The sequence below is a fragment of the Drosophila ficusphila genome, unplaced genomic scaffold, assembly GCF_018152265.1.
Source record: "Drosophila ficusphila isolate 14025-0441.05 unplaced genomic scaffold, ASM1815226v1 contig_286, whole genome shotgun sequence".
Lineage (NCBI taxonomy): Eukaryota > Metazoa > Arthropoda > Insecta > Diptera > Drosophilidae > Drosophila > Drosophila ficusphila.
Genome location: NW_025064189.1, coordinates 4,520,881 through 4,544,168, shown reverse-complemented (window position 1 = coordinate 4,544,168; position 23,288 = coordinate 4,520,881). Strand labels below are relative to the sequence as shown.

Genomic DNA, 23,288 nt, shown 5'->3' with positions numbered 1-23,288 from the left:
TTTCGCCTGTTTGAGTTACCCATTTGCATTTATTTGTCAATTTTCTGTTATATTATTCTTCGACTGGCCCCGAAAGTGAGGTGTATTGCCAATATCGACGATAACGCCGTGTAGTGAAAGTGTTATATTCTCCGAAAGAGATGAGAAGGGTTCACACCCACTCTCTACGTTATGTACTAAATGCTTACGAATTTACATTGTTTATGGAGAGAAATTATGTTTTAAAAGATGTCCCACAAAAAGGTGCAGTAAATGGATTTGTAAACAAAAATATTTGCGGTGAACGATTTTTTTGCATTGTGCAATTATGGTGCACTTTCTTAAGGATATAACGGTTATATTATAACCCCTAATTATATACCCTTTACGTCGAAAAATAATAAACCTTATTAGTTAGGCAACATCTAAAGTTTCCAAGTTTCCAAAAAATAGGTTTGTTCAAAATTGACGAAAATTTAAACTTAGTAAAAAAAACAAAAAGTTACTTTGAAGTACCAGGCGAACAGAATGCATCAGAAAGTGGCTGATTTTAAAATAAAGAACTTCCAATTGATCCCAAAAGTAGTTTTCATAGAAAATTTCCACAATTAATACTCCCATCTAATGCATTCTGTTGACCTGGTACTTAAAATCGTATTTCCAATTGCAAGAGCAACAGCGCATTTTCTGTGTTTGTTCAAAATTGACGAAAATTTAAACTTAGTAAAAAAAACAAAAAGTTACTTTGAAGTACCAGGCGAACAGAATGCATCAGAAAGTGGCTGATTTTAAGATAAAAATCTTCCAATTGATCCCAAAAGTAGTTTTCATAGAAAATTTCCACAATTAATACTCCCATCTAATGCATTCTGTTGACCTGGTACTTAAAATCGTATTTCCAATTGCAAGAGCAACAGCGCATTTTCTGTGTTTGTTCAAAATTGACGAAAATTTAAACTTAGTAAAAAAAACAAAAAGTTACTTTGAAGTACCAGGCGAACAGAATGCATCAGAAAGTGGCTGATTTTAAGATAAAAATCTTCCAATTGATCCCAAAAGTAGTTTTCATAGAAAATTTCCACAATTAATACTCCCATCTAATGCATTCTGTTGACTTGGTACTTAAAATCGTATTTCCAATTGCACTCGTCAAAGTCGGTCAGCCAAGCTCACAATTTTCGGGCCAAACGCATTTTGAAGTACCAGGCGAACAGAATGCAATAGTAGGTGGCTGGTCTTAAAATACAGATTTTCCAATTGTTCCGAATGTTAAGAGAAAATGTTGCAACCATACGCAAGAGCAACAGCGCATTTTCTGTGAGCCCCCAAAAGTATAATACAATTTTTAATTTATTTTACATAATTTAGTATAACTCATACGTTAATTTTTTTTTTTTTTGCGTCCCCAAATACAAACTATTGAAGGTTAATCTATACTAATATTATAAAGAGGTAAAATTTGTTTGTTTGTTTGTTTGTTTGTTTGCAGGGAATAGGCTCCGGAACTACTGGTCCGATTTAAAAAATTCTTTCGCCGATAGAAAGCTATATTATCGTGGAGTTAAATAGGCTATAATTTATTTTGAAAAAAATTAGGGATCCGTAAGAAAATTGCAATATTGTCGCATATAAAGTGAGTTGCTACCTCATCACACTGACAAACACGCTCCCATAGCATTTTAACTCAATTTTTGTGTTCACTGTGAAATTGTGAAAAAAAAAGAATTTTTATTCAATTTAAGTTGAACTGTGAAAATTATGTGGATCGTGCATTTGAGGATAAATTCACCACTCTGTCCATAGTCCAAAATGCTTAGAGGACGACGTGCAAACATTGGCCGCAGACATCCAAGCCAGCAGCCAGTATATTCACAAAACTTAAGCGAAGAAAGACAAATGAGCACATGGAGATCATTGGCATCATTCAATCGCATGGCATTCCAATATGACCCCACTGCGAACTACAGTGATAATGAAAATTTAGATATTGGACCAATGGCGACTATATACCGATATTGCAGTGCGTTAAAGTTTAAAAGAGAAACGGCTGGATTGTGCTGCGCAAGTGGAAAAGTCAAACTGGAAAAGTGTTAAATCACCATCTTTCTATACTTCCATATATTTGAAAAATGTTGCAATATTGACTTTTATGTTGTTAAATTGTGTTGACCAGCGAAGCGGACACAGGACCTCTAGTTTTAAATATAAAGATAATGTTATAAAATGTGTTTTATTTTTTTAACAACCTTTACCGGCCAATCTGGCAACACCAGAAACGAATCAAATAATTCCACACCTGGTCACATGAAAAAACCGTTAGGGAGTTATCCAAGTTCAATTGATTAATTATTAAAATAAATACAAAATATTGTTTATTCTTTAATTATTTAATTTATAACTTCCTTTATTTTTCAAACCTGTCCCATTATTGTAAATTTCGGTTCCATTGAAAACACAAAGTCATTCCGTTGATAATTTATTAATTTATTTAGATTGAATTTCATTAAATAGTTAAGGACATTGATATAATGTTGTGTCGCATTTATCATTATTATTTGTGTGTGTGTGTGTGTGGGTGTCTGTGTGTATTTAGTGCTTCAAGTAAGCGGAGTCTCTAACATTGTAGAAGGACTGACTGAATGTCGAAACGAAAATAATATAAACTAAACAATTAAATTGCTAGGACTTGTGTTTGTGTGCGTGTGTGTTGTTGTTGTTGTTTTTGTTGCTGTTTTAATAAACATACAATACATATCAAACATAAATCGTGTGTGTGGTTTTTAATACAATAGAACTGTTTAGAACTGAAACCCGCGGTTAGGAAACTTTCATCGCATTCGGCTCGCTGCTCGTCGCTTGGTTAAAACTTATAATAAATAAATAAACATACATTTTTCAATGTGGCAACAATAGTTACAATTGGTTCAGTATTTCATATAGATTTTTTTTGGGCTTTTTCCATTTTTTTTTGTTGTTGTTTGCGTTTAGTGATTTTGATTTCGTTCTGAAATGCAATTACAAATAATAAGTTTCTATACAATCCGATGTGCTGGTCTAAGCAAGTTATTATAGATTTTAGCTAACTCTATCGACTTGAAGCTTTACAAAATTTGATTTGCTTTTGATTTTGCTTTTAGTAGGACTCATTATCTCCTCAATGCTCAGCTAATTTCTTTTCTTCCATATCTAATGTACTCGTAAGTGTAAGGCATTATCTTCTCTTGTATATCGTTTTAATACATGTGTATATATTCCTCTCAATCGTTTCTCTCCACTTGCATCCCTCCTGATTTGATCCATAATTTCGTTGAATTTGTTTATGGCTAATTTAAGCTTGCTGCTCCCCAGCTCTCCCACTCTCCCACCTCCCACTTCCTCCTGACTCGTTGCAGAGGGCTTACATCAGCTTCTGCTTGGCACAATCGGGGCAGAGGATGTCGGGTCCGTCGGTGATGAAGCCACGACCCACCAGACTGGCCTTGCAGCTGGCGCACACGAAGCAGTCGTGGTGCCAATGGCGATCCTCGAACGAGATGAACCGTGTGCCACCAATTCCTAATAAAATAAAAGGGAACATAATCAGATTGGTTTTATATAGATTTTATATTAAAGTTTAGTAAAACTTACCTGTTATGGGCTTCACACAGGCCGTGCAGCGCTTGGCAAACAGCTCGCCAAAGCACTCGGCACAGTAGGGCTTCTCATCGCGGCTGGTGAACCGCTGGCCAGCGAGCGTGATGTTGCAGTGGGTGCACGTGAAGCACTCGCGGTGCCACGGCTCGTTCTTGTAGGTGACACCTCCCGAGGTGATTACCTAAAAGGATATAGCAACTCGTTTTAATTAATTTCAGATAAAGTATACCAAATCGATATTAGAATATTAAATTGATAAATAATAATAATATTTCATACTGTAATATCAAATTGCAATTGGAATATAATATTGATACCATAATAGCGTAATGAAAATATATTAGAATTTCACATTGATATTATTAAATATATTTATATTGGAGTATTACAAGTATCAATTTGATATTGGAAAATTTCAAGTATTAAATGGATAAATTTGATACTAAAATATCACAATTATGTAGAATTATTTATTTTGTATTTTAATTGCATTTGAATATCGAATTGTTATTAATCCAATACTCCAATTACTCCAAAGATATTATTTATATTTAAAAGATTATTAGAACATTAAACTGATAAAAGGATATCAGCATTGATATTGATATTGGAATATGAAATAGATATTGGCACTTTAAATAGATATTTAAATATCAAATTTATATTGTAGTATGTATTTTATAATTATTGTAGTTTTTTTACTCCTCTATTGTGAACCTACCTTATTGCACTTGATGCAGCGCGTGGCGAACTTCTCCTCGTAGCAGCCGGCGCAGTAGATCTCCTGCTCCCGCGGGATGAACGACTTGGTCCCGATGGCCGTCTTGCAGACGCAGCAGCAGAAGCAGTTCTCGTGCCACTGCCTGGTTTTGTACTCCATCTTCTTGGTACCTAAAGTAAGGAAATAAAGAACAGGGGACACATCAGACCAAATCGAAATCAATTTCCGCCTTAACGCGGCCTTGAACCTTGAACTTTGTCAACCCACTAACCCAGCTCCTCCCGAATGGGATCCTATCATTCATTCAATCTGGGCAAAAACTCAATTTCAGCCGGCGACAGATTGAGGGCAGAGTCAATCAGCGGATGGAAGACAATCCGTTTTCAATATGGAAACAATAGCTTTTCTTTATTATGTCAGCCAGACATGCAACTTTTTCCATAGCGGGGGGCGCCTGTCACGCCCCACCCACAAAAATATTCGGGGGTTTCAACATTTTCACAACAATTAATGCAGAAATTACGCAAATTTTTTGGCTACCGTTGAGACAAAAACTATTCTCCGCATGATTTAGGGCTATATTTCGGCATTATTAGTCCATATAAACCCTTGAGGACTTTGCTCTCGTCTTTATGTTTTTTTGCTGGCTTTTATTTATTGCGTGTTTGAAATGCTTGTGGCCAAAAAGAAGCAGACAAAAAGAGTTGAGTTGAGGGAAAAAGAGGTCTGCTAGAGCGGGTAATTGACTGGAAATGTTGACTCTGTCGTCTGAAAATTATTCTTTAATTCACGGTTGCCAAGCGAGACAATTGGGGAAAGCTAAGACTGTCGCGGAAAATTTGTTCTGGGAGTTTTACTAAATTACCTTGGGAAATTTCCAGAAATTATACATTATTTTAATTAGAAAAGAAATTGCTAAGATGATTAGCGGTAACTTTGTAAAAACTCTTAATAACTTTTAATTAGGTAAACTATGTATATTTTAGAGAAAAACTTCATAATTAATTAAAAAAAAACATATTACTTAAATTCTATATGTTTACATTTTCTGTTTGGAAATTAAAGCCTTAAAAATCAGATTAAGTTTCAATTTAGTAATTTAAATACCAAACCGGAAAAGTGTTTCCAAAAATGTTGTGCCTTAAAGTACCTCACAAATCAAAACATGTACTCCAAAATATTCCCTTTTGTTATTCAAATTTAATTTTTTGTCTGTCTTTATTAAAACGCAAGTTAATAAACCCTAGATTTATCACGGAACGGATTAGTTGTCTGGCTCGTTTGAGAGACCCCCCTAAATGGCGATCATTACTCATCAGCAACCATCGATGGCGATGACGCTATGGATCTCACAAGCCAAAAGCAAAAAGCCACAAGGCAGTGGCCGGTTTCTTTCTTCTGGCCAATTTGAATAGTTTTCGGACAATAATATTGATAAATTATGATGTCTCATCCGTCGTTAATTAACACAAGATGGTATATATGTGTGTGGATCACTAAGATACTGCTGGTTGGATATATTTTATAATTTTTATTATTTTTATTGGTGGGTTACCTGCTTTGCTGGCACGCGGATCGCCGAGACGACAATAATCGCCCAGTTGGCAATAAAAATTGCGATTCTCCTCCACTGCGGAGGCGTTTGGTAGGAACATGCTGAGCACAGCAATATCCTCATTGTTATCCTTGGCCTTCTTAATTCTCTCAGCACCAATAGTTTTGGTTTGCAGGTGAAGACGAGACTTCATTCTCGAACTGAGGACATCCACATCGGTCATGATCGAGGGCTACTTGTGGATTTTCCGGATTAGTTCACGATTGGAAAGTGTACCCATTCAAATGTCTTCAGTTTCGACCCGACAAAACCCTCGATTACTTTCTTAATAAGTCACGAAAAATGCAATTTCATCGATGGCATCGCTTAAAGTGGGTCACTTCGAGATCGAAGACCGGTCATAAAACTCATTTGAAATATTCCACACCAAAGCGCCGATCATTATCTTAAAACGATCTCTGGACTTGGACAGAAAACGAATTTTGGCGACGCCTAGTCTCTCTCTTTTTAACCCAAACTCAAACCCAAACCCAATAGATCTGGCATGATCTCAAGGCGTTGTCTCTATGACATCATTTGCCAAATAACAAGTTTCATTAAACTTAGCGAATGCTTATAAATAAAATCCCCAGCCAAATTGGTTATAATGGAAATGAAACAACAACAACAACAGGCTATCATAAATCATTAAATAATTAACTTTTTGTAAATACAACAAAACAAAACCAAAATTTGTTGAATTTCATGAGCAATTTTTTTCGGTTGAAGCTTGTGCGCGAATTAAAGCAGGAAATTGAACAAGCTTGAGGTGCACAGGAAGCTCAGATTGGAATAGAAAAGATTAAGACTAGAATAATAAGTATAGAAATAGAAGCCCACACAATTGGGAAGATGTAGACAGATAGCCAAGGAATGCGGAGAAATCAGCATTGGCAAGCAATTGGAGTGCTCGAATTGGGTTGATGATGTAAGATTAAGTCCGGAGAGGAAATTAGAATGCGAAACCTAAGCATTAATTTCGGGTTTGAAGCAGGAATTCAGAAGATCAACTACTGAAAACAATTACAGGTTAATTAATGACTATAAGAAGATAAATTACATTTTGCTATCCATTAACAACACTAATCAGAAACTTCCACTCAAACTATTTATATTAAAACAGAGCTTTAGCTAATATTTAATTTCGCATAGAGATGTGAAAATTGTACTGTGGTATTTTGCTATTAACAAAATTAAACATAAACATGCTTGAAGTTTGAGCACATGTGTTACTTCAGTAAACGAATAATTAAATGGTTTCCAATATATATATAAACTGACTAAAGCACTCAATCTAGTTCGAAGTCATTTTGACCCCAAAGCTAGTGCCATCAATATCGAGTTACCAACTCTCGCAACCGCAGCATTCGTATGGCTTGCTGCCACTTTTTGCGGCCAAATGGCGAATGGTGGGGCATAAACAACGTTTATTTATAGCGACCAGCGTCTAACATAATTATAACTAATTGTGATGGGCTGTCAGCTTCGCGAAGTCCAAAGACATCGCCCACTGAGCGATTCGGGTCGCCAACAGACGCCTACAACAAAGTAAAGCTGCCGCCGATGGATGAACGAATGACGATCGCATCCCGAGGGTCAAGTGGATGGACATTGAGACAATGATGTATTGACAGGTCGCTGACTGCGCTGATTGACGGCGTTTGCATTGGCCCATTCAGAGTGTCGAGGCTTTTTTTTTTTTTTTTGAATAGCGAAAGTGGATTCGAATCGGATTCGGATATGTCAACCTAAGCCCAAATGCAAAGCGGCAATGAAGAAAATGAAACCCTTGCGTCGTGCATGGTCTGCATTTTTAATTGCAATTGGAAACCATCAGCAGCGCGAATATCGCACACAGAGAGAAATAAGTATGACATTTTCAAGAGATAACTTTTTGTTTAGCAAATGCATTAAAATTAATAAGGAAAAAATACATAAACTTGTTATTAAAATTATGATACTTTAAATTGAAGTTTATAAAAATCTTGTATTTATTTTACATATAATCAGAAAATTATTGTTTATCGTTTTGGAATTAAAAAAATTCGAAATATATTAAATATTGTAAGATAAATATTTATTTTGTAAAAACAAAAAACATAAGATAAACAATTCGAAGAATTTTAACTTAAAAGATTATAATATAGATATTTTTTGGAAGATAAAAGCTACCCGCTGGAGATAAGTTAAAATCTGAAGAATGATGCATTATCAAAACAATTCCTATCTTGAGATTAAATAAGTAAAAGAAATTAATAAGAAAATGGTGTGTGAGCATAATAACAAATCAAGATCACAATGAATTACTGATAAACACCAAACCAATTAAAGTAAATAAACAATTTACAGAGAAATAGAACAGATCATCTTCTGGTTTCTTGCTGTGCATAAACAAACGCTCAACTTGGCGGCTTTCCGCAATATTTGATTTCCACTGTGGGATCTTTGACTTTGACCCGCCGCAGGGCATAAAATGCTGGCTTAAAGTCGAGATTTATTGGTCTGTTAGATTCGGTGAAAAGAGAAATTGAATTTGCTTGTTTTTCGGGCCTGTGTTTTGATAAGACCAACGGATGACATCGGCTAAGCGGGATCTCCTATGAGAAGTTTTAAATGAACCATCCGATAGGATCTTTAATTAGCCAGTGAGTTAAGTGGACTGCCCCAAGGGAATCGTCTGAATCACTCGGCCAATTGAAAACCATTTGGAAATAGTTTCAAGCGATTTCGCTTCGATTGATATTCAATTGCAATGACAACAATAATAATGGAAAGAAATTCCGACTCAATTGCTTGCATATTCCTATGTCTCCGTTGCTGGTTTACATGTTTGTTTGGCTTTACATGTTTTCCCAACTCGGATCGAATTTAAATTTAAATGTGGAACGCGTCGAATTGGCCATCGCTTGACACTAAATGCAGCCAAAATGGGTTCAATTTCGTTTCCGGTTTTCTGCTGGCACGAAATTTATTTGGTTATTTATGATTTTGACTAGATATCGCGATGGTTTTTTATGGGAAATTTTGTGATTCGATTCGAGCAGAGGCGGTACAAGTGTCTCGATTTGATTTCTGGGGTGACTTGCAGCTGCAACCTGAGGATTGGGCAACGTGTGTCCGTGTGGGCTGAACATTACGTATACGCCCAGGATGTGTGAGCGTGAAATGAAGTGAAATCGGGCGTTAAGTATACGCAATGTGGAGCGATGGGTGCTGGATTTTCCCCACTGTGCTGCAGTTTACAATCGAAGGAAACAGAAGCCATTTGGGTACACTTTTCCATATTGTTTACAGGTGAATTCCTCTAAACAACAATATGTTTATAATTGGAGACGGGCACTGGTTTCATTTAATCAACACCGCCGTCTCTCAACTACAGACTCTAAATGCGGAAATACTTTTTTGATTTTTTTTGGTTCTTTATTTTCTCGAGATGATCAAAGTTTTTGCATTAAGTTCGCATGCAACACGTTGCCCGGAGCAAAACAAATACACTGGCTATTGGAAACAGATGTTCAAGGGAATTCTTTTGTATCCGCGGCACATTCCACGCGCTTTGAAAGCCGCTTTGAGACTGAAAAACCGACAAAGTCGAGGGCCCCAAACAAAACACACAGCGGAGTTCAGAGAGAAAACCAGCCGAGAGAAACGAGTTGAGTTTTCTGGATTCAAAGTGAATCGAATCGAGTTGAGTTGACTTGAGTTGAGTGAGTAAATGAATTGAGTGGAAAGTGGCAAGCTGTTTACTGGGAAGGCGGTACCTGTTGCATGCCGCCTTCGACAGCAGATCATCTTGTTGTTTTGAAGTCGTCAAGCCATAATAGCTGCACAGCTAAAAACATTGTAATTTATGGGGCGATAATATGCAACATTTTTAATTAGACGAAGGAGGTAATGTGCTACAGTGTAGCACGAACAATTGGTTTCTTAAATTCAAATAAATACTTAATAGACCAATAAACATTTCATTCAAATATTAGAAGAAATACTAGCAACACAAAGGAATATAATTAATGATTATTTGTATACGAACTGTTTATATACAAATTAAGAATAAAAGTGTAGCAAATTATTACCAATAAATTAAATCAACATTAAATTTATTTGAGCCACTTCCGAAACTTCATAGTAAACCTTATAACATGATTTTAAATAAAGCTAATTTATGTGTAAATATTTCTTTCCGTGTGGCACTTGGCAAGGCAGTCGAGGTGCCATTTAGAGACTTCAATCTGCCGATCTCCGCCCGCTGGTTGTGAATTATGAACTATTTTGACTGCTGGAACCTGATCGGGATGAGGTTGAGGAGATTGAGGAGATTGACGACCCGCCGGCGCAAGGCACTTGATTTAGCCTCCGTTTATGCAGATTGCCTTTGGTTACGGGTGTGGGCACCCATCATCTAACTCGCAATTACAACTCGGGATATGTCAACCAACTAAACCTAGAAGTCAGACTGGTTGGCTGCATGGTCGTCGCAACGCCCAATGGCATTTGGCTTTCGATCGAATAGGAAATAGTTGCAGTTTTAATCAATTCCAGCCCGATTTGGAGCGACCGAACATTTTGCCCCTTGGGCGTTGCGGAATGGTATGAAGTTCATTTCGCTGGCATTCGCACACTTTTGATTAATTCGTTCGATTTACGGAAATGGCTCGACACGCGTTGGATGATCCCATTGTGCGTGGGACTCCCCTCGGTTCGCTACCAACAAATCAATCAATTGAAAGGCAATAAAAAATCGAAATTCATTAGAAAAATGTGCCAGTAATTCGTTGAAGGCAGTTTGGGTTCAGTAGAAGTGGAAAATTTTTAAGAGTTAGCTTTAAAAACGATATTTTCGTAATGCAATAGGAGATGCCATAGTTACATTTATTTTTTTTATTTACAAAAATATTTTACTGAACTCATTGTTAAATTGGATAAATAAATAATGGGTAATATTCTATATTATACCTATGTTTTTTTTTTTTTTTTTTGGAATTTTTAAAATTGAGTGTTTATTGTGCGAATTTATTTTTCGCTTTTAGGCAATAAAAAAAATGCTTTCCCTTAAAAACACATGTGTTCTTCAAAATTCGTTTAATTTATCTAAGCCACTTAATACTAATTTCTAGTTTTATATACTCAACCCAATAAATTCGTATAATTTATCTAAGCAACTAAATAGCCATTTCTAGTTTAATATGATCAACGTAAAACGAAAGTCTCAGTCGCTTGGTGCCAAAAAGCAAATTATATTTAATTCCACCCGCTGATTCGCAATGTTTTTGCCGCACCTCCGCCTCCAAAGGCAACATAATAACCATTTTTCATTCTAATGATTCCGAAGCGAGGCAATTTAAAAGCCACAAATCAAGAAGCCAAAAGAGAAATTAAAATCCAAAAAATCTTTGCTGTGACGACGCGTGTCAGAAAGAGTAAATAAATCATACGAATACGAGCATTAGTGAATATTTTCCTTTACTTTGTGGTGAGTCACTTGGCGAATTATATGGGCTTAATGGGGATTTGTGGATATTAATAAGATCTGCTTTTGACTTGGTAATTAGCCAGTGTTTAGTATGCACTTGATAAGCTGGCTCCCAAATTGGTCACTCCCATGTGTTGACTGTCAGTCGGAGATCCACCTTTGACAAACAGCAGAATCTCTCGATCCGAATTGAAGAAATGTGTGTGGGATGCGCTGACATTGAAATAACTTTTCGCAAGTGCAGGAAAATCAACAATATAGCATATAATATATGCTATATTCATATTTACTGCTGATTGTGGCCTGTTCTACACGTAATTGGCAACGCGTGGTTGGCAACCTTGCGTTTAGCGCGAAAGTGTCACGGCCCCCTTGGTGTTTTGGCCAAATTGGGAATGTGCTGAGAGAAGTCGAATCGGAGCGGTTAAGATCGCATTGGATTGTATCAGTATATAGTATCGGGTGTTGGTGTGCTCGCTCGGAACTGATCTGCGGCATTTATCGGCCATAAATTTATCACTCGCTGACAAAGTCAATGTATTCTGACACTGTTTGCCTTTCTGTCATATTTATTTGCGCTACAATTGAAAGCGTAGCAGACACCTTGTCCCAAAAGTGGGGGTAAAAGAGGGGAAAAGGGGGTAAAAGGGGAAATGGGGGCTGAGTTCAGGGTCTGGCGTGGGCTGGAACTGTTGGCCCGATTCATTCAGAGAGTCTTGAACGTCTGAGACGAGGTGACAATGAACTTGCAGTTGGGACATTAACGCATTTACGTAAGCACTCGTATCTTTGCATCTCGGAAACTGGACGCACTCGTGTGTGGCAAGTTCGTTGGCTGGAATGCAAGGCTTGCGAAGCACTCAGATACTTTTGGGTGGACCGCTTTTGTGCGCTTTATTGAGTGGGTTTCGTTTCATGGGGTTATTTGCAGCTTTAAAAAGTTTTTTATTGTTAAGTACGTACAATTTGTTACGTTTTAACAACCATTGATTTTAATGGATTCAAACTTGTTTTAGAGTTTATTACTCTTTGAAAAAAAAACCTTAAATTTGGATTATTTCAGCTGACCTTTTAATAGCTTAAGAATAATTGGCTGACCTTGAAAAACAAGTAATTAAATATTGCTTTAAGTATTTTCTGGTTTATTACGCATACAACATGTGGTCTAGCAATATTATGTATAAATTGTTGGATTTAATTTTTACTAACTTTAATATCCATTTTTAATATTAGTCAATATACATCATGTATCTAAATAATACTGAAATTGGTATATTATAATTCTAAGTCCACCCTATAAAAACCTAACTTGACTGTCAAATAGAAAACCAAAAGCAATAAGTTCTTTTTGCGATGGCCTTAAAAATTTATCAAATACTCGAGATATGGCATGGATACCGGATACCTGTCAAATCCACCTGTGCTGAACCAGTTTCTGGCAGCCTAGCTCCCGATAATATCAATTCCGCAGACACAATTAGCAATCCCTAACGGTAACAAGAAGAACTTGAATGCAAAGAGCTCATCTTCTAGAGATTCCCACAATGAAAATTCGCTTTAGAGCTGCCATTTCTCAGCTGCCGCCCGCAAGTATGCCGCAATTTAAATGAATTTTCATTTGAATTTTCTTGTTTTCTTCTTACCTGCGCGAAAAACTTCACCGCAGCCATCGCAACGGGACGCAAACTGGGCATCGTAGCAGTTTCCGCAGTAGATCTTATCCGCCTTGGCTCCAAATTGCTTGTCCACCAGCGACAGGTGGCACTTGAAGCACAGGAAGCAGGCCTCGTGCCAGTGCTTGTCTTTGTACGAAAGATCCTGCGATGAAAGGGACAATAACGTGGATGAGATATGGGAATAAAATGCAATTAACTCTATTATTAAGTTTATGTATTTAATAATATCCTACTGCTTTCCTTAGTACTCGCTATTAACGAAATTGTGCCGCACATTCATTTCAAGATTTGATATTTATATTTGGATATTGTTTGTTTTCTTTTTTAAACCATTTTTAATTTTATATATGTCTTATTTCAAGGTAAAAGATTTTCAAACGTAAAAGAGAGTAATGATAATAATTATCAGGTTAAACCGATTTTTTAGATATTAAAGATATTTTTCATTATAGAACTTTATTCTTTTACAACCGTTTATTTGCTCACTGTAGTCGTTAAATCAAAACAAACATAATAAAGTACAATTTTCAAAACATTTTTGTGCTATTTTAGAATTATTGGAATGTCGAATCTAATAAATATATTATGAATGAAGCGTAGAAGTGTGCCGAGCTTCTTCCTCTCGTGTGCAATGAAATTGGATATTTTCCAAAAATCCCTTTAGACATCAGCAATTGAGAACAAGGTTGTTTAAATTTGCTTTGTTATTCCCAAAAAACTAATTTAGCATAAACTACTGCATTTCTTCTTGTGTTGCAGTTGTAATTCTATTTTTACAGCGATAATTAATTCAAACTATGGCTAGACGCATAAAACAGACGTAATAAAAGCATGATGATAATAAAACTCGCATTCACAATCGAAAAATAAACATAAAAAGCACATAAAAAATCCATTTTTTCGGTAAACTGTTGTAATCCAGAGATTTTTGACTAATTTCAAGTATTTATTGATTTCTTTTTGGCTTTATGGACTGAACTTCAAACTGGTTTCTGCTTAACATCCCATATAATCTTTGGGGTGTGTGTCTGTCCTACTTAATGGTTATTAAATGTTTTGACTACCCACATATGGCCATAAAATCGCTTTACGAACAGTTTATGGCCCCCGATTCCCGCAATGAATATAGAGATATATACATAGCATATGCATTCACGTACCTTCGAGTCGATGCCAATGATCTTGTTGCACTCCTCGCACGTATTGGCGAACACGTTCTCGTAGCACTTGATGCAGTACGGATGATCGTCCCGGATGACGTAACGCTGTCCGGTTAAACTCTCGTCGCACTGCCAGCAGCAGAAGTGTCCGGAGTGCCAGTCCTTGTCCATGGCTTTTGTGTACTCGCCACTGAAAATTAACTGCAAGCACACACAGAGATCGTTGGGATATAGACATCGATATTCACAGCACATTGGGGCATAAACAAAACAGGGGGTATCCACATAAATTGTGTGGTTTAATTTCGTGTTTTAATATCAATATTCGTTTCCCATACAGGGAATACCATATAAATTGTGTGTTTTTAAATTGAGGTTTCGTTTCGTCATAGTTTTCCTATTAAGCAGTGGGATTTCGATATTTTAGTTTCCAAAGTTTTAAATTTTGAATCAATACATATAGTATTTCAATACAGGGAATATCACATAAATTGTGTGTTTGGTTTTCGGTTTTGTAACCATAGCAATATGTTTCCACATATAGGGGATATTACATAAAGTTTGAATTTCAAAATTTTTATCACTATAGTTTTCCTATTGTTCAGTGTGATTTTTAATTGGTTTTTAGTTTGTGTTTTAGTTTAAGATTTTAGATAAGTATAGTTTTGCTGTATATGGGGATATCACATAAATTGTATGCTTTAGTTTGACTTTTTCTAATAAATGAGATAACAAAAAAGCTGTGTAATTTGTGTATTATTTAAAATTTATTCAGCCGTGTGATTTTGGTGTTTTTGTTGGGTATATCACTATAATTTTGTGTTTTAGTTTTCAGTTTTGTATTTAGTCATTGTAAAGTGTAATTTTGTTGGATTGGTTTTTTCTGATTTGTGGCACTTGTTTTTGATATGGGTGTACTTAGATAGAATTGGTGGATACCTTTTAGTAAACATTTTGCCGAGGAAAGTTGAGTAGTAACGTGTGTCGTTTTGTAAGAGTTCGAAATGCGAGAGTTTCTCTTTGGATAGTATACACATATGCAAGTATTTTGGAATCTTTTTGCTTGGAATGTAATGTAATTTCTGATTTTGATTCTGTGCAACAAAGAAGTGGGGATGATCGGACAAAGAAAGAGCGCCGCTGCGAACTGCCACAAAACACATGACACAGGTCACCACCTACCCCCTTTCCTCGACGGAGGCGTCCACCTCGCTGATTTGGACCTCGGATTCGCGACGCTTCGACGACTTCTTGACCTTTTTCGTGGTCTTCTTCACTTCCGTTTGCACCGTTTGCATAATTTCCACGTCCGCCATCGCGTCCGCTATCTCGCTCGCTCTAATGACCGACTGAACTTTCTATAATTACGGTATATATCTTTGTTCGGGATTCACAGGGGTGCCTATGTATGTATGTATGGGTGTTTAGTCAAGTGTATTTTCTGTGCGTGTTTGTTCTGTTTTCAATCGATTTCGGAGGTTTTCGGAGGTCCAGAACGGTATGAACTTTGCCGAGTTGGGATCTCAACTGGCGCAGCGTTTTCCGAAAATGTTTTTCAAAACGCCTGCTGCCTGCTGCACCGCTTTCAGTCCGCTTTGTATCTAGTTTCGCCACCGTCAAGTGTAAAAATAAAATCTCGGAGAGCCCCAGCCATTCGAAAAAAAACACAGAGAGAGAGGGAGAGGGAGAGAGAGAGAGATGTGCGATCTGTGGAGATCTTGGGAGATCTCTTTCTTTCGACTGGCGGCTGAATTATTGCGGTAGACAATGTAAATATCGCCAATAATTAACGGCATTATTGAATTTGCAATGCATTCGGGTAATTTTCTCTACGATTTCGCCAATTTGCATGCAATATATCGTTCGTACTGCCAGCTAAAAATAGTGATTGAAAAATCGAACGCAATTCAGGTGCCAAAAAGTGTGGGCGTATTGGCCCACCTGCCGCCGGTTCAAGGGGGTGTGGCATGCTTGACCACCCCCTAGAAACATAAACCCCCCTCTCAGCTATCTGAAAAAACCCCTCAATCTGCTTGTCAGAGTTTTGAAAAATTTTCAAATATTTTCACCCAAAGGAAATGTAGTGTGCTTTCTTGTTGTTGCTGGCGGCGCTTGTGCACACGACACACAAGAAGCGCACATTCAAACACTCTCGTAAATGGAAAATCTCGGAAAATTCTCTTTTTCATCCCACACTGCACTACACACGACACGATCGCCGACCAATCGAGCATAAATTGGTAGTGGATCTGGCCAAAAACGATGATCTGCGTCTGGCATTTCTGCTTATTATAATCTTTCTTTAGCTGCCTTCTAATTGATCTCCAGACCGTACATTATCCTAATAGTATTAATATATGGAATTTATTTTTGCATTCCGCAATTTCTTGATTTTCTGGCATTACAGCATTTGGCATACAGACATCATTGAAATGCCAATGGGAGAAAATGTTTACTGAAATGAGATGAACCAACAGGTGTGCCGCCAAATTGGAAAAATAATCACAATTTAATGCAAGAAAAATTCCGAAATTGAGTAATACCATAAATAGAAATGGTACGTCAGTTGGTAGAAGTTCATTTTAAGTTTTGGAATTTATGCGTTTGTTATGTTCTCTTGTTTGTATATTTCATAAGTTATTTGTTTGTTTTTTGATTTTGATAATATTATTTTATTACAAGCAAGATAGTATTTACTAAACCAATACAAGAAATATCCTCAACTTTCCTTTTTTTATTTCTAAAAGTTAGGAATAAAAAACTTCTGACGTTTGATGGATCGATCAACAAACATTTGTAGCTTTTAATGAAGCACTTATTGCAATGAGCTCATCGAATCCGAAATCAATTTCATTTCGGCCAAAATTTAAATATTTCTCCCCAATTAATAACCAATGTTTATTCAGAAGCTAAACAAATTTCCTTAGACAAATTGAGGAGACACCTAAGGGCAATTGCCCAAGGTGAGTTTCTAAGAATTTAACAAGTACAAATGACCAATGGGCCGTGAGTATGTTATAGTGACAGTTCAGTGGTAGCAGCTATTAACAAGGCCTCAACCGAACGCCATTCTAGGTCGCCCCTCTAAGCCAATCGGGTAATAATAAAAACCCGTCAGCTCAAAATGAATAATGGACCAAATCAAGAACTCGTGAAATGTTCTGTCTAGAGGGCAGCAACCACAGAAATAATGTGTACATTGTTCAAGAATCAAAATGTTGATGTAAATGATTCACTGCTGTGATGGGAATTTACGGCTTCAATCATGATGTACCAGTGACGTGGATTGCGCAAATATGATGGGGTTTAAAACAAATAAATATCAAGGGCATATTCACAATAACAAAAAATATAAAATATAGTACCTTTGGCTTCACCTTTTTTGTTTATGTTTTAAAAAAACCAAATACATACAATATAAATTAAAATTCCTGGTCATTATTTAGGAACCAAACAAAAATGTGTTGGGAAAAGTGTTGGCTGAAGCCAGTTTTTCGTTTTTTTTTATTTTTTGAATTGTTAGAATAAGTATCGTTGAATTTGAAGTTTACTGTAAGTTAGTTTAGGGCGAAGGCGGGAGCGCAATAAAGCTTTTGTTCGCTCTCTGCGAGTTCGCTCCGTCTTCGCCAACCTTCGGTAAGCTAGGCTTAAGTATGATTGTGGAGAATAGAGCATTCGTAAAATTGAGTTGAGTTCGAGCGCACACATTCTTTTTTCTCGTTTTCGTCATTTCGCCAATAAAATTATTAATTAGCCACCCAAGTTCGGAAAATTAAATATTTAGAAAAACGCTTCTAGATTTTCATGGCGCCCCCGGGTGGACTAATTAATTAAATAAAAGGCAACAATTTTTTAAAGTGACAGTGACACAAATAACAAACAATTGCAAGTGATTTTTTTTCTTGTGGTTTTTTTGCTATAAAAATTGCACAAAAATATAAAGTTCTTGTGAAGTACATACAAGTTGCCCGCGACGTGTGGTGTTTTTAATTATTAAAAAACAACAACAAATTCACTCGTGCCGGTCGCGAAATTTAATACCCTAATTCGACGTTTCTGCCACCGACGAGGGATGCCCTGCGATTGTTCAAGTTGCAAAAGGAAAGTGGCAGCAGGATTGAAAGATCCAAACGAAGAACCAAAGGTATTTGTGCAAAAAATTGAAAGCTGAGTTTTGACAAAAAACTAGAAATATTCGTTAATTGTCTAGTGCTGAAAAATTGCACCTCGCTTTCAATTCTTGGCACATATGTACAAAATAGTAGAGCTAGATTGCATGCAAATTAAAATTTAAACAATTTAAATAATATCAAAAAGTAGCAAAATATTAAAGCCATTATATATATATATAAATACCTAATATATTTACAAGTGCTAAATTTCTGTATACTATTTGAACCGCCTTTGGATGCAACTTTTGTTTAATTGTGTTAAATTATTGCAATCACTGTCGCCCCCCTTGTTTTTAATTATCGTCAAAACCTCGCAAGTTAATAGTTGGGAAGTTAATCTGAGCCGTTATACACAAATATATAAGCCCTTATATACAAGCAGCTGCAGCGGTAAACTTTTTTCGTTTTCGCTTTCGCTTGGTCGCCGCTAGCAGCGTTGTTGTTGTTGTTGGGTTCTTGTCATTTGGGCGCGCTACAGGTTAACGGACCGTCAAGTGACGCGCTACCCCGCATTCGGTTGGGTATATTGTTTTTCGCCGTCGTTTGCACCCACTATTAATTTTGATACTTCGTGCCTCGATATTCAATTTAAAAATTATTTTCGTTGTTTCTCGCATCTAAATAATTATTTAATAATAATAATTATTTAATAATTTTTTTTCGAACAAATTTAATATTTTATAAATTATTATTTTTTTGTGGTTTAATTCGAAAATTAATTTCATTTAAATTTTTCACACTTGGTCCTTTAATAATTTACTTTAATAAATTTGGTTTTTGATAATTTAATTCAAAAATGAGCCAAGAAAAGCCAAAAAGTAACCTGCTTGAAGACTTGAAAGCCAAGTTACAAAATCGAGTAAAAAGCATTCGCCGATTAAGTGATCGACTCGATTCTGGCGCGATCGCGATTAAAGAAGAAGAATTAAAATGTAGATTAGATACGTTAAACGCTGCAATTAATAAGGCAAATCTATTGCAAGAAGAGATAGAAGATATAGATGATGGCGATGAATTTAGAGATGAGTTGGAGGAGCTATCAATTGTTACCAAGGCAAAATTAATGTCGCTTTTGTCGGCCTTGAAGACAGCAAGCGATCCAAAAATTTCCGGATCAGCTTCTGTAGCCCCAACTCGAGCTCGACTTCCGAATTTGGCCTTGCCAAAGTTCAGCGGCAAATATTCGGAGTTTAAAAATTTCATCAGCCTTTTTGAAACTCTCGTTCATCAAGACGACAGCATTCCAGTTATCGAGAAATTTAACCACCTAATTTCGTGTCTCTCCGGTGAAGCCTTAGGGACTATTAAGGCTTATCAAGTCACCGCGAGCAATTATGAGAAGGCTATGGCCAGCCTTAAAAAAAGTCTACGATAACGAATGCTTGATTTTTATGAATAATATCTCAACATTGTTCACTCTTCCAAAAATTACGCACCAATCAGCGTCTTCCTTAAGAAGCCTTATCGATACCGTTTCATCAATTTATGGATCGTTGTTATCGATAGGAGATGATACAAAAATATCCAATGCAATGTTGATTTATCTCGTCTTGAACAGAGTAGACCCAGTGACTAAACAAAAATGGGAAGAACAGCTCGATTATGAAACTTTGCCGCTTTGGTCCGATTGTGAGAAGATGTTGAATCGCCGATATCAGCATTTATCTGCTGAGGAAACATCAAAACCAAAGCAAGATAAATTAATTCCGAGCAAACATAATCGAAGCTCGTTTTCGTGTTCTTCGACCAACACTAAGTCCGTGCAAAGTTGTAGCTATTGCAATGCTGGAGACCATGTCCTAGCGAACTGCAGTCCGTTTGGTCGGCTGTCAGTAATGCAAAGGTTCGATTTTGTTAAATCTGCGTCTTTGTGCATAAATTGTCTGCGAAAGGGTCATACGGTTTCCAAATGCAAGAGTAGTAAATGTCGAGTTTGTGGTCGCTCGCATCACGTTTTACTGCACAGGTATACCGTCTCCGAGAATAGTTTGGCGTTGCCACCACCCCAAGAGAGTCTGTCTCCCTCTAAAAGTCAGGATCAGCCTTCCACGTCACATGTTATGCATGCGACATCGTTGGACAGGGTGATTTTGGCCACGTCGATCGTAAGTGTCCGCACGAAAAGCGGTGAATACATTTTGGCTCGAGCCCTTCTTGACTCTGGGTCTCAAGCCAATTTCGTTACAGAAGACCTTGCTCGCCGCTTACAGATCCGTAAAGAGGAATCGTGTATCAACTTACTTGGTATTGGCGAATCCAATTCTCAAGTTAAGAAAAAGGTACACACAGTGGTGAAGTCGCGAATAAATGGTAGTGAATTTTCGTTCGATTTTTGGATTTTGAAATCGATATCCGGATATCATCCGGACCAGTCTGTGAATATCAGTGACTGGAAAATTCCAAAGAACGTACCATTAGCAGACCCCTATTTCTACAAGCCACAAAGAATAGATATGTTGATAGGAGCAGAATCATTTTTCGAGCTTTTAGCTGTTGGTTAAATTAAGCAAGGTTCTGACTATCCAACTCTTCAAAAGACCCTACTTGGATGGGTTGTTTCAGGCAGATACAAGGCGTCTGCCCCAAGAGATGTTGTGAATAGTTTCAGTTGTAGTGAAGAGCTATTAGTATCGATTGATAGCACACTACAAAAGTTTTGGTCACTGGAAGAAATGCCATCTATAAAGAAAATTCTATCACCTGAGCATAAGTTGTGTGAAGAACACTATAGAAAGACCACTCAGGTTTTGCCATCAGGTCGGTTTGAAGTTAGATTGCCGTTTAAATCTGATCCCACTGGATTGGGCAACTCATTCGAGGTTGCAAAAAGGAGATTTCTGTCGCTCGAAAGAAGGTTGTCGCGAGATCCTGAATTAAAGAAAATGTATCTCGAGTTCATGGAAGAATACCTCGCGTTAGGTCATATGTCTCCTACAGACAATAGAGTTCCTTTGACTCCACATTATGTTATTCCGCATCAGTGTGTCCTTAGGCCCCAGAGTACGTCTACTAAGTTGCGTGTCGTGTTTGACGCCTCTTGTAAAACGTCATCTCAGGTGTCCCTAAATGATATCTTGATGGTAGGCCCAACTATCCAAGATGAGTTATACTCCACACTGCTCCGCTTCCGGCTGCACAGGTTTGCTCTGACAGCCGATGTTAAAAAAATGTATCGTCAAGTAATGGTAAATGAAGCGGATAGGCCATTTCAACTCATAGTGTGGAGAAGAGACCCCTCAGAATCCTTGAGATTATACCAGCTCAACACCGTAACATATGGAACTGGTCCAGCTCCATATCTAGCGATTCGGTGTTTAAAAAGGTTGAGTGAATCTGCCAAACTTTCATTCCCTAGAGCTGCTGAAGTGATTGGATCCGACTTTTACGTCGATGATATGCTAACTGGTGCTGCATGCGTCGAGGAGCTCAGATCTATTAGGTCTGAAGTGTCTCAGGTTCTTCAAACCGCCGGGTTTGAATTGACAAAGTGGTTTTCGAACTCACCTGAGGTCACCGCATCTGAGAGCACAGTTAAATCCATACCAATCTCGGATTCAGAGTCGACGAAGGCGTTAGGCATATCGTGGTTGCCTAACGAAGATTCTTTCAAGTTTGAAATTGACAATTCCGTCATGGGTCTCAGAGCGACAAAGCGGAACATACTATCGGTGACATCGAAGCTGTTCGACCCCCTCGGCTTGCTTAGTCCTATCGTAATCAGAGGAAAAATCCTATTGCAGGAACTCTGGCTGAACAAGTTGGATTGGGATGAGTCGATTCCTGTGCATTTGGAAACTGCGTGGAATAAGTTGAAAAATACATTGTCTCGTTTGGAAGAGATAACAATTCCGCGGTATGTGCACACCGATCCGATGTCACCGGTTCAATTGCATGCCTTTGCCGACGCATCCATGAGAGCTTATGGAGCTTGCGTCTATATTCGTAGCAAAACTGCAGAAGGTATTAAACTGTCATTACTGACGTCAAAATCTAAAGTAGCGCCGCTCAAGACTAAAACGCTCCCAAGGCTTGAGTTATGTGCCGCTCACCTTCTCGCAGATCTCTGTCACAGAATCAAACCCCTATTAAAGGTCCCTATCGAACGGATAGTCTATTGGTCAGACTCGGAAGTTACGTTGCATTGGATTCGATCCCATCCGTCTTCTTTGTCGATATTCGTCTCGAATAGGGTAGCGGAGATTCAGGAGTGGTCAGGAGAAGCTACGTGGCGGCATGTCCCAACTAACCAGAACCCAGCAGATATTGTATCAAGAGGTTGTGACATAGAGGAAATTAGCGATTCAATCTGGTTTACTGGACCATCCTTTTTGAAGAATGGAGAAGAGACCTGGCCCAAAAATTCACATTTCGTTCTTGATGAAAAGGTCCTAATTGAAGAATCAAGGAAGACTGTGGTAACGATGGCCGCCACGGTACGGAAGTCGGAACTGGTAGATGTCATCGAGGGATTTTCGTCACACCTCAAGCTGCTTAGAGTGTTCGGTTACATGTTCCGCTTTATAAGGAAATGCAGAGACAAGAGTATAGTTTTGGAAAAACTCTGTCTCCGAATGAGTACAACGAAGCCTTCTTAAAAATTGTCGAGACCATCCAGAAACACGAGTATCACGAAGTTCTTGAAAAAGTTCGGAAGAACTCCAGAGTTGGCCCAAGTCTTCAACGATTGAACCCATTCATTCATGAAGACTCAGGCACTTGGTGTAATTTTTCGTTGTTGCGAGTTGGGGGGCGATTAGCAAATGCTCCTATAACGTACGATGCCAAGTTTCCCCTGCTGTTGACAAAATGCTCCCAATTTGTGCAGAGCTATGTCCGGCATTTGCATCTAACCAATTTTCATGTCGGGCCACGAGCACTTG

At 37.6% G+C, this 23,288-nt stretch overlaps 1 protein-coding gene across 8 annotated transcripts in view; it reads right to left on the bottom strand.

Annotated features, from left to right (window-relative positions):
- Window positions 1–2,442: 2,442 nt before the first annotated feature.
- LOC108089523 (four and a half LIM domains protein 2) overlaps window positions 2,443–23,288 on the bottom strand; it is a 69,380-nt gene continuing 48,534 nt past the window's right edge. For 4 of the 8 annotated variants that reach the window (XM_043207766.1, XM_043207765.1, XM_043207768.1 and 1 more), the window contains 5 exons: window positions 14,237–14,437; window positions 13,044–13,218; window positions 4,334–4,503; window positions 3,607–3,793; window positions 2,443–3,534 (listed from right to left, as the gene is read on the bottom strand). In XM_043207766.1, the coding sequence (XP_043063701.1) occupies window positions 3,377–3,534; window positions 3,607–3,793; window positions 4,334–4,503; window positions 13,044–13,218; window positions 14,237–14,437 (891 nt within the window). In that variant the 3' untranslated portion in view covers window positions 2,443–3,376. Of the gene's footprint in view, window positions 3,535–3,606; window positions 3,794–4,333; window positions 4,504–5,888; window positions 6,190–9,325; window positions 9,504–13,043; window positions 13,219–14,236; window positions 14,438–15,175; window positions 15,341–15,418; window positions 15,783–23,288 lie in introns of those variants that run through there. The other 4 variants (XM_017204501.2, XM_043207769.1, XM_017204502.2 and 1 more) reach the window with 4 other exon arrangements.